A 17580-nucleotide genomic window follows, 5' to 3' on the forward strand; every position below is an offset into this window, starting at 1 on the left:
TCACACACACACACACACATCACACACACACATCACACACACACACATCACACTCACACACACACACACACACTCACACACACAGGAGAGTGATCACAGCAGTCTGGCCAAGTTCCCTGTCTGTCTGTCAGTCTACCCCCTATGACAGACGGCCAAACAATGTGACCACAGAACAGAGAGAGCTTCTACTTTTGACAGCCTGAAGTGATGAGAAAAATGCAGGAACTTCATCTCTGGGTTCCACATTCTCACACATGCAATCAGGCCAACTTGAATATTAATCAATGTTCATCAATATTCATCAGTGTTCATCAATGTTCACCAATGTTGTACTACCTCTGAGGTCAGTTAGCCTACCCTGGGTGAGCCAGAGAGGTTCTGGTACATAGGTTTTTCCACAGACCACCACAAAGAGAAAGACACATTGATTGACCTAAACTGAACTTGAACTTGAACTAAACCAGGGGTGGCCAACCCGCGGCTCGCGAGCCGCATGCGGCTCTTTGCCCGTCAATGTGCGGCTCCTCCATTCATTGATTAAAAAAAAGTTGGCTTGTGGCTCTTAAGCTGGTGTTATGGGAGCCGTCTCCATGGCGTGAACACAAGTCGCGAGGACGTCCTACCAAAACATTTGTGAACATAATCAAGATGGATGCGGGAGTGGAGACCACCGATGAGATCGCCAGGTGTATGGAGGACAGGGACAATCGGAGACAAAGATGAGAGGCCCGTCTGTGGACGACCTGATGAAATGTAGGCTACACACAGGCTGCATTCAATAACATGTACGGTACTGCAAGCACTCAACTCCCAACCCCAACCAATCACAGCTGTCTTTGAACGGTGAGCACCACTTATGATGCTCACCATTCATTCGAAACAAACCCAATAGAAATCGATATATCCTCGTGAATAATACTCATGCTCAGATAGACATGAGCACTTACACACCCCGTGTCATAAATAGACCTGTAGTAGATTCGTAAGCGTTTTATTACACAAAGAGGTTCCTATTACAAAGGTTTCATCGAACGATTTGAAATAAATATGACCTCCATACAGTACATTACAACTGAAAACTACCGGTGTCACTGCAAAGGAAAGGGTCAATAATAATCAAGAATAACACACAGGTCACCGTACACAAAGGACAAACGGAAGAGGATTATGTAATCAGTATAGCTCGTTTTGATGGCATTTCATTCATATAAGGTGTGGAGCAGCATTTCATGTCATGTTATAAACGAATAGTGCTCAGTCTGCTAAACTCCAGAGACAAGCGTCCAGAGTTCTGTGCTGTCTCCTCATGTTGGCAACCATCCACCCACCCATCACCCCGGTGCAGCAGCAGCAGCCTCCATTCATTCTGCTGAGCTCGGCCATCTTCTATTTTGAACGAGAGAAGCGTGCATGGGGATCGTCAGCAGAGCGCCGGGAAAAGGTCAGAGGTCAGAGCTGTTCACTGTCTTCTTAAGAATCGGCCGAAAGAGTAGGCGTCCAGTTTGGACCACAGGTAGATCCTCTCTCTCTCCACCTCCTCCTCTCTCTCCCCCTCCTCTCTGGCGAGGGCTTTAGGACGGGTCTTTGTCCCCCTGGGGGTCTTGGCTGGCAGAGCCCTCCCCCTCAGGGGGGGGCGAGACCTCCGGCTCTCCTTCTGAAAGACATCAGCAACAAGGTCAACACACAGACAGGCTGCATACACACACACACACACACACACACACACACACACTATGGCACCGTACAAAACATTCACTTAAGTTGAGTACACACTCAATCTAACAATCCAGCTGAGAGCCGCGCTCAAATCAGACAGGGGCGCGAGAGTGACGAGACTACCGAGGAAACAATTATTCACTTCCTGTAATGTCATATCAGCTTTACAGTATTTACACACCTGACATTTCCCATGAGCTGGTTATGCTCATAGTGTTAAAAATGTTCCGCTGTGAGAACTTGTCCGTGACGTAGCCGTGTATAAAAGCTCCACCTGTCTTTCTGTTGGCAGTCGGCCCGTTGCTTTGTTCCCATTGTTTGGGTGGTCCGTTTTATTTAAGCTTCTAGTTTCATAATGTTTTGTGTTCGTTTTGTTCCTTCTCTGTTATCTGTATGCCATATGGGTAAAGTGAATAGGTAAGACCCCCTAGGGTTTGCTTTCTCCCGTAGGCTTACCTTTGTTAGATACAGTAGGTTGAGGGCGAGTGCCACCCCTTGTAGTTAATTAACTAAAGATTAATTTGTATCATGCACTAGTTTAGGGTTCACTTTAATTTATGATTCAATTGATTTGGCACTACTCATAGTTTTTGTTTCCGCTTGGCGTGCGTCTTTTAGGCTATTCCAAGGTTCATCACAATTCATTTTAAAGGCCTGAGGCCTGTAATTAAATTTCCTGCTCTTTAGTTTGATTTGCCTAGAGGCGTCCTTACAACGGGTGTGGTGTGCTCTCTTTGTGTCATGGCTCCTCTACACACCTGGACATAGAGGATTTGGACCATAAGGTCGTCGTAACATCGTCCGTTGGAGATTTCAAGTGGTAGAGCCAGGACATGCGTGGGCCTCAGCCTGGACAAGCAACTAAAGCCCCAGACGCACTGGAAGAGTCTGACGCTAGCGTTTTGAAGTACACCAATTAAATGTAAATGGACGATCACGCACCAAAAGCGTTTTGAGGCGAGTCAAACTGCCTTGACGCTTCTACTCCGAACTTGTTTACATTTTGGAGCGTCAAATGGGGACAAATCAATCTAAATAAAATCAGCTCCCTATCAAAGCTGACGCCTGCAGTGCACCATAGAAGCGTCAAATGAGGCGAGTCAAATGAAGCGCGTCAAATGAAGCGCGTCAATTGACTCTTCCAGTGCGTTTGGGGCTTAAAGTCGCACAGAAACGGACGTTTGAGATCATCTAACTTGCGTAGTTTTACGTATTTCCGACGCAAACAAGCTATGAGGGTGGGACATATGTTTAGAGGAATTTGATTGGAACATTGATAAGTGGACGGGTTTTAAGAACTTTAAACTGATTCGATAGAAGGATAGCGTTGATTGACGGGTGAATGTCGTGAGATTACTGGCCTAAAATCTAAGGTACCCGTTGTCGTCACTGCACGTGACCGACCGTTTTCCAGGAAGTAAGAAATTATATACTTTGATATAAGTTTACAACAAAAGTCGAATTTTGTAATTTTTTTGGCATACATCGTTGAATAGGTGAACACTGATGACCAATTATGTGAACCAAAATGGGACAGAATGCTTTTTTCATTTCAGTGTGACTTTAAGGCTCACAGCAGCAGAGCCTGTGTGTTGAACTGTGAGCAGACAGGCCAACCCCTGCTCACCTGCTGCAGTGTTCAGGTCCATCTCTGCCAGGTCTTTGTTTATTTCAGCGGTGTTCAGCGCCTCCCCCTCTCCCGCGATGTCGGGCACGGCGTTCCTGCGCCCCGTGCGGTCACAGCTGATGAAGTCAGAGTATGGCTTCTCCGCGTCCATCATCTGTCCATGACCAGCGCTCTCATTACACCTGCAGCCGGACACACACACACACACACAGTCAACAAACACACTGGAATGTGTAGGGCTGGGTACCGATTCGAATTTCCAGAATCGATTCGATTCCGATTCACAAGGTTCAGAATCGATTATCACGATTCAATTCGATATTGATTCGGTTAGTGTTACTAAAAACTTTTTTTTTTTTTTTAGCTGTAACCTTAATTACATGACTGCCAAGTTATGCAACACATCAATACTATGGCTGGGTATCGATACTGATTTCCAAAAATGAATGAATGAACTATTAATTCCTTCGTTCATTCATTAAATAAAAGATCGATTTTGGGATTCATGAATCGATTATGAATCATTTGATTCAGAATCGATTCATCGATTTTTTTTTAACCCAGCCCTAGTAATGTGGAGCATTCACTCAATGGAATTCATAGGTGCTGATTCTATTTCAGTGCTGAGGCCAGTGGAGCTACTGTAGCGCCTGGGCTACTATACTACTACTAATCCTACCATCTCCTATCCTCATCACCACAGCACAACAGGAATGCATGAATCTGGGACTGCCCAAACAGACCGGCCCTTCACTCACATCACACATCCCTCACCCAATTCCACTAGGCTGCTCCTAAAGCACTGACCACAGGCGTGGCTGAAGGACCCAGAAGTGATCGATAGGAACTCAAGTGTGTTGAAGAGAGAGGGAGGGGTGGGGCAGGATCTCACATTAGCTCTCCATTCCTCCTCTCTCCCCTCCCCGCTGCCCAGAACTGGGTCATGGATCCTGCCAGCCAGCTCAGGACCATAAGGCTGCTGGTTCCTCCGAGGACAGGGGGGGGGGGGAGCAGAGGGCTGCTCCAGAATGAGTCAGGCAAAACCAACACTGCTCAGTGAGTGACAACAAAAGAGAGAGAGAGCGAGTTTGTCTGTCGTTGTCTTTGGTAAGGATCACATATGCCTTCACACTCAACAAATACTGTTGTCAGAGGTGGATGTGTGTGACTGTGTGTGTGACTGTATAACACTGTAGCCAGCACCATTACAGGACAGATAGAAGGTTTCGGTCTCCTACTTGGGGTTGCAAAATTCCGGGAATCTTCAAAGTTGGAAACTTTCCATGGGAATTAACGGGAATGTATGGGAATTAATGGGAATAAACTGGGAATTTGGGAGTTATTTATACAGTACCAACTGTATTTACCTTGTCATAAACAGACATAAATATAAACATTTTGTTTTGTCATAAGCAGACATGCAAGCAAACATTTCTTACAAAAATGTTACTTTATCTATTTGCAAGTAGGACTTTAATGGATTCTACAGCCCTCTTAGTGTGCCGGATTCTAGGAATTAGCTGTGCATGTGATGGAAGAATGCACAGTGCAGGGTTGAAACTCAACTGAATTTTCATTAAATCTGGTTGGTTTAACCAAGATCACGCTAAAAGATCTAGAAATACATTTTATGTTTTTCCCCCAACTAGGCTACATTTAAGTTCCCTGTTATAGTGGTCTGCGGTGGTGTAGCGGTCTAATGCATGTGTTCTGATGCAGCTGCCCGCCAGGAACCGGTGGTCTCACCAGATCTGAGTATGGCCGGATCCCAGAGGGAGTGGCCTATTGGGCCACCGCTCCCCGAAGGTGGTTAGTTTAATCTTGGCTTGAGAGTTCTTCACACAACAGCAACCCTGTCTGGTGTTGAAATTATGGTTTTGAGCTGAGATAGTCATGGAGTTGTCTCTCCCTTTCACATTGCCGACCGGCCGGGTTGTGTGACGAGTCCTCAACAGTTAGTAGGGGGTAACTGGACACTAGGTCAGGGTCAATTGGCTACCAAATTGAATGAAAATGGGATGAAATCCTAAAATAAGTATATAAAATAAAAGTTGAAAAAAAGCTGTTATAGGCTACAAAAAAGGTCAACATTTCAAAAATTCCTGAGCTTAACTTCCCATGGAAAATTTCCGTAAAGTTTCGGTAAATTTACCGGATATTTTCCACCCCTTTGCAACCCTACCGTCTGTAAAGCATGACGGAGCATATCAAGGTCATCCCCACGGAGCCACACACAAGCCAGTCAGCCGGTCAAACAAACAACACTTGGACTAAACCCAGAACCCTGGGGGAATTCCAGGGGGTGAAATGAGGAAACGCTGCCCCGGCGGTTTAAACCAGCAACGCTCTGGCAGTGACACAAGTGACCCAAGGCCAGCGCGTTCCCAACGGCTTTCCATCACATCAGATTCCGCCGGTATCACTCAAGAGGGTTCCAGTATTGTTTTCTCCCAGAGTGCACCGTGCCAGACGGGAAGTACCCAGGGTCAGGCACTGGGAGGGCAGCAGCTGGAGAATGTGCAGCGAGATTGGACTGCAGACGGAGAGACGGAGAAGGGGAACAGCACCTTGGGAAATGTCACACTGCCTGTTTCCCTAAGAGCTTAATACTCTGCACCCCCCCCCCCCCAGAAAAGCCCATATACCATCTTCTCTTCACCATCAGCAGCTGACCAAACGCGATGAGAACGCAAGATGCAACATCTATCTTCTTCACGACAGCTAATATCCCCTTATAACAGGAATATTCAGCTTCTTCCCCACGGCCATCAGCCTCTTCAACGTGGCGTGTGTCCCCCTTTGACCCCCCCCCCCCCCCCCGCCACCACAGACTCTACCACCGCTGAGAGATACTGTCGCTAGACACTTGCACATGACCTGAATGTATATATAGGATGCAACACTCACACATCACGCCACACACACACACATATACACACTACACTCTGCATACTCACTGTATATATGTTACGGTCAATGTGAGAAAACGGGGAATGTGAGCTTTTCCCGGTTATTGCGCACATTCCCCGACCTCGCGGGGAATGTAGGAGAAACATGTGCGTTTCTCACTTCTCCCGGGTAATGTGCACATTCCCCGACCTTGCGGGAGATGTGAGAAATTGGTTAGTATTTCTCACATCTCCCGTACGGTCGGAGATTGTGCACATTAACCGGGAAATGCTTACAATTCCCGACCTTGCGGTAAATCTAGGAAAGCGCAACCGTATGCAAAACTTCTGCGCAGCCGGGTGGTGGGAGAGGGCTTATGTGACGCCTCAAAGGGCGTGCACCATAAGAGGCACGCATGGTAGTTGGGCTAACGTTACTGGCACACACCTGTGAGAGATTTTTTCGTCTGTCTTTCGGCTAGCTAACGTGTAGGGTTCCTTTGGAGGTTCCCACCTTCCTGTTGTTGCAATGTTCCTTTTGCGTTTGTTAACTTGATCACCAGTGTATCCTCCTAATACTACTTACACTGTGTGCAGCATAGGCTATATTACTGTTCAAGGTAGACCACAGACTGTTATTAACTGTAGGGGAGGACCGGGACGAATGAAACACTTTTTGGTTTGATCAGATTTACACAGAAATTAATAAAGATGGAGATTACATTTTTTGATGACAAACAACTTGTACATGTCCTTTACTAACCTATTAGTTGTAAGTTTCTTTCTGTGGTGTAACAGTTCAATTCAAGACGGCCGAGAACAGAAGATGTGCATTGGTTCTCTTGTCCCTGCCGTGCGGGGCGAGTGAAACAGATGAGTGGGACGAGTGAAACAGTGAGATTGTTTTGCTTATTGTGTTGCGTAGCCTCGCGGCTTGTAGGCTAATTATCTTCACTTTCAACACATGTATAATTAGACCCAATTTAATGTTTCCATTAATGCAATTGATGCTATGTATTCGAAAACCATGGGCAAAATGTCAAGCGCCTCTCGTTCTAAGCACACGAGCCCTCTCCCACCACCCGGCTGCGCAGAGGTTTTGCATACGGCTGGACTTTGCTAGATTTACCGCAAGGTCGGGAATTGTAAGCATTTCCCGGTTAATGTGCACAATCCCCGACTTTGCGGGAGATGTGAGAAATACTAACCAATTTCTCACATCTCCCGCAAGGTCGGGGAATGTGCACATTACCCGGGAGATGTGAGAAACGCACATGTTTCTCCTACATTCCCCGCGAGGTCGGGGAATGTGCGCAATAACCGGGAAAAGCTCACATTCCCCGTTTTCTCACATTGACCGTAACATATACACTGACTACACTACTTTTTGTACATTGTTCTTTTCTTTAGCTTGTGCTTTTTGTTCTTGCCCTTTGCACTGTCCTGTCTCGTTCCTGCACCCTATCCAATGTTGTCTAAATGTTATGAAAGCAAATTCCTAGTACTGTATGTTGTATAACTGCATGGCAATAAACAGATTCTGATTATATGATATTGGGCCGACTGAAGCTGAAACATCAAGTCTTGCGCTGCCTGGCAGTGCTTCACACCAAACAAAGTCCAAACAAGTGAAAGCAGCCTGAATTCCCAGTCTAGTATCTCCCCACACGGAGGCTCTGTCTGGACACCAACCTTAGACCAGCCCTGATAAAGACAGAGCAGCAGCAGTGCGTCTGCGGCAGGACCGCGTGCTCCACCGCCTGCTCCAACAGCGCCCAACGACAGCTTGTGTTGAGTCCCGTCTAATTTCCAGTAGGGTTGCAAAATTCCAGGAACATTCACAAATTTCCCATGCGAATTAACGGCAATAAACAGAAAAACAGAATTTATTCCTGTTATTTCCTATAAATGTCCAGTTTATTCCCGTTAATTCCTATGGAAGGGTTTCATCGTGTTTCTGCCATATCTTTCTCACACAAGCTACTTCATCTAATTACACACTTGTGTAATAGCAAACGCATGCGAGCCAAGCAGCAGTCTTTTAACCAGAACCACAGACATTTGAATAATATAAAGTGACTTAGAAACCTCCCATTCTCTCCTCCCTTCCTCATCTTCATCACATTCATATCTTTATTGAAGCTTTTCTGACAGGCAATTCCACAAAAGCCTCCTAACTATTATACCCAACTCATGGGTTTAGCTTTTATGGGGAATAATTCTGTCTGCAAGCATAATCTGCAATCTTCATTAACTATATAAAAGAATAGGATGTATCTCAGTTCACCATTGCCATAATTTAAGCTATAGTTAACAGTTAACAATGGGAACTCAAGTCCCTTCCTAAGACAATGTCCGCCTTAGTAAAACTGGGTTCTTTATGTGCTTAAAGGGCCGAGTGTGTGGAAGGAAACTCAACACAGCTGCCCCTTCAAACAACCACCAGGGGACACATGTCACAGGTGTGCATTTTCACTCCAGACAAAACAAAAAAAAAACACCCAGCGGGATTCCATAACTCATGAACTCACTTCCTGTCCAGCTCTTTCCGCCGCTTGCCCATAATGTGAACTGCTTGTGTCAAAAGCAGTAGAGAAGAGCACAGCCATGTTTATGGTCTCCCATCACATCAGTCAGGAAGCTGTTGAGATGGACGACACACTACCTCACACAGACTAACTAGCTTTCACAATAGTATATCTCAACACAACTAGCTTTGATTGGCTCTGTTTTCATACTCGTGATTGGTTGCAAAACTCGTTTTTTTTAATGGACAGGGTGTGGCGACATGTAAGAGGACCTCTCAGTGATATTATGAACAAAAGCTTGTGAGGCTCACACAGAGGCACGATGAGTCAGCAGAAACCCTTTTACTAGCCATTAGAGAGAGAGAGAGAGAGGCTGGCTACCATCCCAATGGAGCCTTTTAAGTCTGGCTTGTGTGTAATGAACTCACTATATCCCTGCAAGAACCCACAATTACCTGGCCGCACAAAGACAGGCCTCCTCACTGCCTTCAACATCCATTAAGGCTGCCTCCCAACGCATCGGAAATCTGCCAACTAATTTCACAGCAGTTATTGGCAGAGAAGGAAAATATCCACATGACTAAATCCAACTCTCTCATACAGGAGCAACAAGACATTAAGCAGTGGCCTCTCTCACACGGGGAGATTTGAGAATCTTTTTTATCAGCCCAACAGTGGATGGTGTGAACATGTAATTATAGGCCAATTATATATATATATATAATATATATATATATATATTGTGTGTATATATATATATATATATATATATATATATATACACATACACACATATATATACACATACATATATATACACATACATATATATATATACATATATATATATATACATACATACATACCACACACACACACACCAATCAGAAAAAACCTTTTTGTGATATAAGAGGCTTTTCATAATTGGTGTTGCAAGAGAAACCCCGACATGAGGAAGCTCTGCTATTTAAGAGCAAAAGAGCAATATAGAAACTAGTAGGCTACCTACAGTACTCTCTTCCAATTCCTATTCAAGAGAAACCCAACACAGATGAGTGTCTTTTGAGGTTAAATCATCCACCAGCTCACCGCTCACAAGTAGCCTACCGCTAACAAGTATCAAACAAGAGAAGTGAGAGAAAAGTAGAAAGTGTTCCAGCTTACCAAAACCATCAGCACCGGTTCACCATTTGCTGCTGTGCACACAATCTCCAACCGTACAGACCTGCGTGTGCAGACATGCGTCCATAAAGACCCTCCACAGCGAAGTGTTGAGAGCAGCGGATAGCCAGCCCTGGCACCTCGGCTCCTATACGCTAGTCTGTCTGCTCCATTCACATGATGTCAGCAGCTCACACTTCAAACACAAGGGGATCAGATTTCCTCCACGAGATTAGCATTGTTGTTCTCCACTGGTCTTCCTTTCATAAATAAATAAAGCCAAGTCTATTCAATACCGGTGAGTAGGTGCCCCATATATCCTTCCTCTTTTTATGAGGTCTGGGCCAAGTGTGCTGACTTAATTTCCCTCGGTGGAGCGTGTATAACTGGTGGCAGAGCAGGCCTGTTCTGGAGAGGCTACTGTAGCTGTGTTTGATTAATAAAACGTCCACATAACTGGAGGAGGCACGGCCCTCTTGCTCACGTTGCATTTATAAACAGTCGCTAGGGTTTTTCAACACCTCCCAACTGTATTAGTTCCTCTTGCTCCCCTCCCCCTGTTTAAATTGGTCAGATTGTCACCAAGGGAACAATCTAGTCTATCAACTACTTATAATACTCTCTGAGGAATCATTCCCCCCCCCCCTTTTGGACTGAGAAGAAATAGCGAGATGAGCGATCAACATTAATCAAATGTTTTATTTACTGCTCAAATGATCGACTGTATTTTTCTAATGAGTTCCTGCCCGAAGGTCTATGAAACCACTCACGGAGAAATAAGCAGCCTGACCAAGCCCATTAGCTTCAGCAAGAAGGCCGACAACCTGCTGAATAAAACAAGGCATAGACAGGCCAACTCTCACTACACTTGAAAGCTGCTGTGAAATAAATAAATAAAAATCCACAATGTATAATGTTAGTGGATTAGAAGCAGAAGTGTCTCCACTTAATATACAGAGTGATCACTTCAGAGATCAGCACAACTTAAAGGGGTAGTGTGCTATTTTGGACATTAAGCCCCATTTGTGGTCTGTCTACCATGAACCTGAAACACAGAGACCATCATTTCACTGATCGTTCCACTATTGAGCTAGCTGCAGTTTTTATGCAGGCTCTCAGTGGGCTACAATGGAAGTCAATGGGGCATACGTTAAAAACACGTATGAAAAAGTTGAAAACCCATGATAAAGGGGTTTTCCGAGATGGGAAGCACAGGGTGCAATCTTACCAGTCTCAGTATGCTCTCCTGTGAAATGTATCGCAATCCGAATATTTTTACATGTTTGGCATCGCTTGGACATAAGCATTCCCCTGGTGCTTGTTTTCACTGTTCCCAGAGGACTACAGTATGTGCAAGTCATGCAAAACACCTAAAAATATAAGGATTGCGATTCACTTCCCAGGAGAGCACACAGACTAGAGTCTAACAGGTTTAGTTAAAGCGTAATGTATTATTTAAGTGTTTCTCTAGAATTTCCTAACTCATACTCCTGGAGGAAACATTAGGCTGATGGACAAAGCTATTGAATTAACTTTCTCTGATTTGTTGACTCTAGAGTAGAGTATTCAATACCTTATAACATTTAGGCCAACCTTTGAATGTGCAGGACTTGGAGCGAACTGTAGTCATCCCCTATACAAGGATTAATTTAGCTTCCCTGGGGTTCCCCTTTCATGCTCCTTATCCAGAACACGGTATTTATCTGTGAATTTACAAAGTTTATTTCATTTGATACATGAATAAAAAGTATCTGAATCTAGTGCTCTTGTGGGACATCCTTGTGGAATACTGGTAGAAACAGGTAAAAAACGTTTTTTAAGCCCTTTTTGAATCAAAAAAGTTTTTTGATTAGTAGCGGACGACGCAGGACACTGGGTGAATATTTCATGCCAGGAGTCATGTCCAAGTCAGGCCACGAGCCGTGCTGCGCGATTTGTTGACGGGGAGGGGAGAGGGGGGGTGGGGTGGCCAGGCCATTCACCGCGTGCCAGGCCAGTTGGCGCGCCAGGCCACCGGGAAAACTCCCGGTGCTCCCGATGGCCAGTCCGCCCCTGCTTCGACGACCAACTTGGAAGGCGATGGAAGATGGCCTCAACCGACACATGGGCATCCTAGCAGACGACCTCGAGAAGTGGCACCTTCAGCTCAGTGTGGGCAAGACACTATCCAACGCATCACGTATTCTCGCACTAACGAAACCTGGGTCAGAAGTGTCTTTCAAACGTCTCGAAAACTAGCAAAATAGTGTGGGCGCAACGCAAGGCCTAAATGTAGCAAAGGTTGCGTGTTTTAAAACAAAGCCGTATTAGTGTAAACGTAGCCTAAGGACAGAGGAGGTGAATTCAATCCCTCCCCGGACTCTGATCTGAAGCCAGTTTTGTGTTTCTTTCCCTCCCAGTCATGGTTCTGATCGGGGGAGGCGAAGCTGATCCTGGAACTGGGCAGGTGTGGCTGTAGGATGACATCACTGGGGCTTCACCCACTCACATTACTCATCACAGCACAGGAAGTTCTTCATCAACTCCCAGAGATCCCCAAGGCCTCAGTTAAAGTAACGTTACAGTTTCAACCCGTTTTCCAGTGCTGGAAAGTAAATAGCCCCAGACAATATGGTCACAGTAGTATCATGTACATCTTTGTTGCCCAGTGATCACATGGCCACTGTGGTGTCAAATGACTAGAGACTTGTACAGTACAAGCTACTGTAAGTCTCTTAAACCAGTAGAAGCATGTGTGGTGCAGTACTAGTGTGGATGTAGAGGTTTGCCTGTAAATGAGTTGAAATCAGTGTTTTTTTACAGATCGAAGTAGACACAAACAGGTTATGACCCTCTGCCTTTCTCAAACTAGCCAGACGCACACAAGAACATGCCCAGGCTAGGGAAATCCCCTGAGTGTGTGTGTGTGTGTGTGTGAGAGGATGCGTGTAAAGAAGACCAAGCTTCAGAATTAACTTAACCAAAGACCCAACTTCTAAATGCAAGGCTAGGCTACCGTTCACATCCGTGCTCCTAATCTTCTTTCAAAACAAAGGCCTGGGATTTGTATGGTATGCAAATGTATGGACAGGCTGGGAAAGCCAACAGACACACCCAGATGTTTCCTCGTGACGGAGGAGGAGTTCAGAGGTTGGGGAATGAGCCAGGACACCCACATATGAGGCGCAGAGTAAAACAAAACTTAATAAAACAGGTCTTAAATTCAGCTGGAGAAACGTTCCTAAAAATGGACTGAGAGCTGTATAAACCTTTGTTAGAAAATAGAAAAAAGCAAAAGGATAATGCTCGGTCTGACGTTTACTAATATGCTCGTCTGTATATTTGAAGCGAAACCGTTATTTATGGGAGGGCGGCTATTGCTGTAGGATCTCTCTGGTTGCTTGTCTCTGCTTCTGACAGAACATTTAACACCAGGTCTTAACAAGAAGTGAGTGGTTTGGTCTGCCCAACTAGTTTATGGATGGGCTTCTCCAGAATGCCACCTGACACCGAGTTGGGTCACTGTGCTGTGTATCTACTGGCTTCTCCAGACCCCCCCACCCCCACCAGCACTAGAGACAGAGCACAACCAGAGGGAGGAGATGAAGGAATGCATGCATGTTTATTGTGGTTTCTAAACAAGGCCGTCTATTTCGGGAATGAGTGTTTTCTTAAATGATGCTCTTTTTGAACTACAGTGGAACACACTTTTAAGCATAGAAGGCCAGGCTACTGTTATGTACAAAGCATTAAGCTTATACAGTATCTAGAATTGCATATGAGTCAACTCGAATGCAGCTCTATTCAAAAATCTGCCACCGCCCTGTGAATCACCATGGAACCGTTCCACCCTCGTCCCTCATGAGCCCAGAAGAACCTCCCCAGCGCTGACCGAGTCTGACACATGTTCCCTGATCAAAGGCCATTGTTATCTTTCAGCTGTGGTTCTGGAAGGATGTGGTGTTCGGACTTTAGACCGCCTCCTCGGCGTGTCTGACTGGGAGGTTCTAGAGATCGTGTGGAGGTCTGTAGCCGGACCAGGCAGCAGCCCCCCCGCGCCGCCATCCCACAAGTCCAGGGGGGTGTACTGTACTGTACTGTAGGCATCATGTGATCAGATTTGCTGAGTTGAGGAGGAGGAAGGCACACAGACAACCCCACCTATTCATGGGTACCAAATGTAGTCCAAGATCTGCCATATTTGTGCCCTACACAGGTGTGTCAATTTGTCTGATTGCATAAGATTCTATGCACTAGAGCCAATTAGACCACTTGATACACCTGTGGAGGACACAAAGATGGCAGGTCTAGGACTACATTTGGTACCCATTAATACGAAGAATACAAGCGAGAGCCACAACTGCACTGCATGTACACCATGAAAAACATGATAATATTGTATTCATCACTGTACAATGCAAAAATGTATAAAAGTAGGTTGGGTTTCTTCTTCTGATATTTGAATGGCTGATTATGTAGAGATTTCAGAGGAATGTTGCACACAGTGACCATTAAGAGTCTTTTAGCATCTACAACCAATTTCCTCCAATAAGGTAATTTGACAGGAATTCACATTCTAGTGCATTAGTGGTTAACTGGAGTGAAAATGTCACAGAGGAGTAATGGTTTAATCCGTTACAGTTTGAATGCTGTAAGATTGAAGTAAGATTGAAATAGACCACTCCAGCTAGAATAATCCATGCATAATTGACTTTGGCTTTAATCGAGAAAGTGAATGGAAATGTATAAAAGTGCAGTGTGTTAAACTGTGAGTGAGATGAAACAACCAGTCACCAAGAGACAGGCCTTAAAAAGGGTTAAATGTGCACTACAACATCTCGCCTCTCAACTCTCCATACCATGCATCATCCTGATGAGGTTTATGTTATAAAGTACAAGGCTAGCAGTGGCTCCCTGTCACATTAAATCCAAATGTTAAATAATGAAAAGCAGATGTGTTGCCATGGCCAACCACTTTACCTCACACGGGGTCGCTGAACGGAGTGAGTGAGGAGGTTGGCAGAAAGTCAAAGCTGATATGTAGGAGAGGGAGAGAGAGAGCGAGAGACGGAGAGAGAGGGAGAGGGAGAGGGAGGACAGACAAAACTGTAGGACAGATAAAATACTACATGAAATGGTGGCCTGGTCACCATTAGAAACCTGTTCAAATACAGACCAGATAGCAAGCGGATCTGGGCCATATATGGGCCAGAACTAAACCACAAGGGCAAGATCTGTCCTGTATATGGCCCAGATCCGCTTGCTATCTGGGAGCCGAGCTCTGTTGCTGTCTGGTTAGTGAGTTAAGAAAATATATCCTTAAATATTCAAGATGGAGTGAATAACACACATTAAACCCTCATTATCACTTGTCCTAAAACGTCAATGTCCACAAAACTGCTTATGTGATGAGAACGAAACAAAGTCGACATAAAGTAACAGATAACACACTAGTCAAAGTCACAGAAATGACTACATGGTCGCACACTGCCTACCACACAACTCCAGAGACCCAGGAGGAAGGGAGGGTCAGCATGGCAGAGGACCAATGAGAACCCATCTCATTCTGATCACAAGAGATCAGGTGGAGGAGACACAGACTCCTCACCAGCAAGAGAGGGAGCTATAAACAGACAGCTATTCCTCTATCTACCCAACTGCAGGGCAGGGAATGTGGTGAGGTCAATGCACTACAACTGGCTAAAAGCACAGCCTATACTACAAATAGCATCCATGATTACAGTGAAGATGGAGGACAGAAATAGAACATGCTCAAACAGAATGTGCACACAATACTGGGGACCCTACAAGCACTGCACTCCCAGAGAGAAAACCACAGCTATTTGGACAAAGCTTTGCACAGTCCCCCGGAAAGGTTTTAAAAGCTTCAAATCATAATTTCATTGGGTTGCAATGGAGACATTATGATGACATCCATTGAAAGCATATTAAGGAAGGAAGGAGTGTAAAATTGTATTGAGAACAATTCACACAAACACACACACACACACACCATACAAGTCAAGGGAGGGAGGGATCCTGTTCTCTTGCTAATCATGTTATTTTGGGCAGATGGCATCCATCCATTAGTGGTAGAGGATGGTGTTCCTGCTGCAGCACTGCAGACAGACTGTAATTAATTGGCTCGCAGAGTATCTGATCAATAATAGAACGTACAGTTAAGATAATCAGGATGGATGGATGGATGGATGGATGGATCTATACCGTTGTATTTCTACAGTGTAGTTTTGGAGAAATTCCATTACATAATCTTACTGTAGACATATCAGAAATGTCTCATCTTTGACAGACCATTAAATCTGAATTATAGCTTGTGAGGAAGGCCTATGGATATGTATTCAAGACCTCTCCCTCTACAAATCCATGTAAAAATATTTGATTTCTAGTGTAGTTTTGGAGAAATTACAAATTACCAAATTACAAATTTCTCCAAAACTACACTGTAGAAATCAAATAATTTGCATGGATTTGTAGAGGGAGAGGTCCTTAATACTGTAAAAGTCAGATATATATCTGCATATTGGGGAGAAGTCCTGAATTCATATACCACTCGGACGAGTTATCAAGAATTCAGATTTTCTTGTCTACCAAATATGATCCAAAAAACAGATTTCCAATAGACGTTTCCTTCAATATGGGCTACATTCATTTATAGTTGGCTACAGTTACTTAGTTTTAATCAGAAAGCGAGAGTGTGTGTGAGCGAGAGAGACGGGCTCGGAGTGGAAACACGGAGTGCGTGACAAGTAGCGCTGCGTCTAGGATACTTTCCGAAAGAAATACATGTATTTCGTCTGTATTATAGCTTAATTAATCTGGCCCAATGTTTGATTAGCAATGCCATTGCGAGGGAAAAGCTGTGACGACTTTAACAAATTGCATTTCCGAGACGGATTCATCCGAGTGCCGTAATACGTGTAATAGGCGCGCACTCGTCTTTTGAATTGAACGTGGAAGAAAAATGTGCGGCTCATTTGACCGTGGAGAAAGAAGTGCGGCTAGCTCGACCGCAGTGCTAGGTGGTGAGTGTCACACGTGTCAGTGATTACGCCCTCACAGCAATTAAACCATCACACCCATTTAGATCAACAGCCTACACATCTACACATAACACAGTAAACTGTGTCATTGTCTATGAAAGTAAATCTATAGGCTAATTAACAAACAAAACTCTTAATAGAAATACGCCTTATAATATAGGCTAATAAAGGGAAATAGCCTACAAAACTATATTCTACAGGACGAGACAACATTCCAACTGCCTTTCCAAGTCATGGCAACATGCATTCTATCATCCCACTGATTGACACGGGACCCTGAACGCCTCTCAAGAGCAGTCGGCTAGGTTCATGGATGTATGGCTAGGTTACACTATCTGGCCACTTCCAATATCAAGGCCTGTTTAAATGCGTAGGCTAATTCTCGCAAGGAACAGTCACTTCATAGTGTATCAAACATTGTAACAAAAATACATCGATTTTGACCAACCTTGACTCGCTCTCCTCTCGTATCCACTTGTTACAATGTATTGATATCTACAAAGCACCAGTTAAGTTTCTAGACGTAAACGCATTAAGCACTTCGCCTTAAAACGATGTTGGTCTAATGGTAAGTAGGTCTCAATAAGCATGCGGGAATGTTTCTTCTGACAACGTCGCAA

General features: G+C 44.7%; 1 protein-coding gene across 1 annotated transcript; it reads right to left on the reverse strand.

The window, feature by feature from the left end:
• Window positions 1-1561: 1561 nt before the first annotated feature.
• On the reverse strand, window positions 1562-17435 carry pkig (protein kinase (cAMP-dependent, catalytic) inhibitor gamma). The gene is made up of 3 exons (XM_084445944.1): window positions 17409-17435; window positions 3344-3525; window positions 1562-1654 (listed from the first exon to the last, which is right to left on the reverse strand). The coding sequence occupies exons 2-3, from the start codon at window positions 3495-3497 to the stop codon at window positions 1572-1574; spliced, it is 237 nt and encodes a 78-aa protein (XP_084302070.1). The 5' UTR covers window positions 3498-3525; window positions 17409-17435; the 3' UTR covers window positions 1562-1571.
• Window positions 17436-17580: the final 145 nt, after the last annotated feature.

Source organism: Borostomias antarcticus (genome assembly GCF_949987555.1).
Source record: "Borostomias antarcticus genome assembly, chromosome: 11".
NCBI classification, from domain to species: domain Eukaryota; kingdom Metazoa; phylum Chordata; class Actinopteri; order Stomiiformes; family Stomiidae; genus Borostomias; species Borostomias antarcticus.

What these genes read in the sequence shown, in the direction of transcription:
- pkig (XM_084445944.1), bottom strand. Translation starts at nt 3,497, where the DNA reads ATGATGGACGCGGAGAAGCCATACTCTGACTTCATCAGCTGTGACCGC. An exon ending in GGACCTGAACACTGCAGCAG is followed by an intron (nt 1,655 to 3,343) that starts GTGAGCAGGGGT and finishes GATGTCTTTCAG; the next exon opens with AAGGAGAGCCGGAGGTCTCG.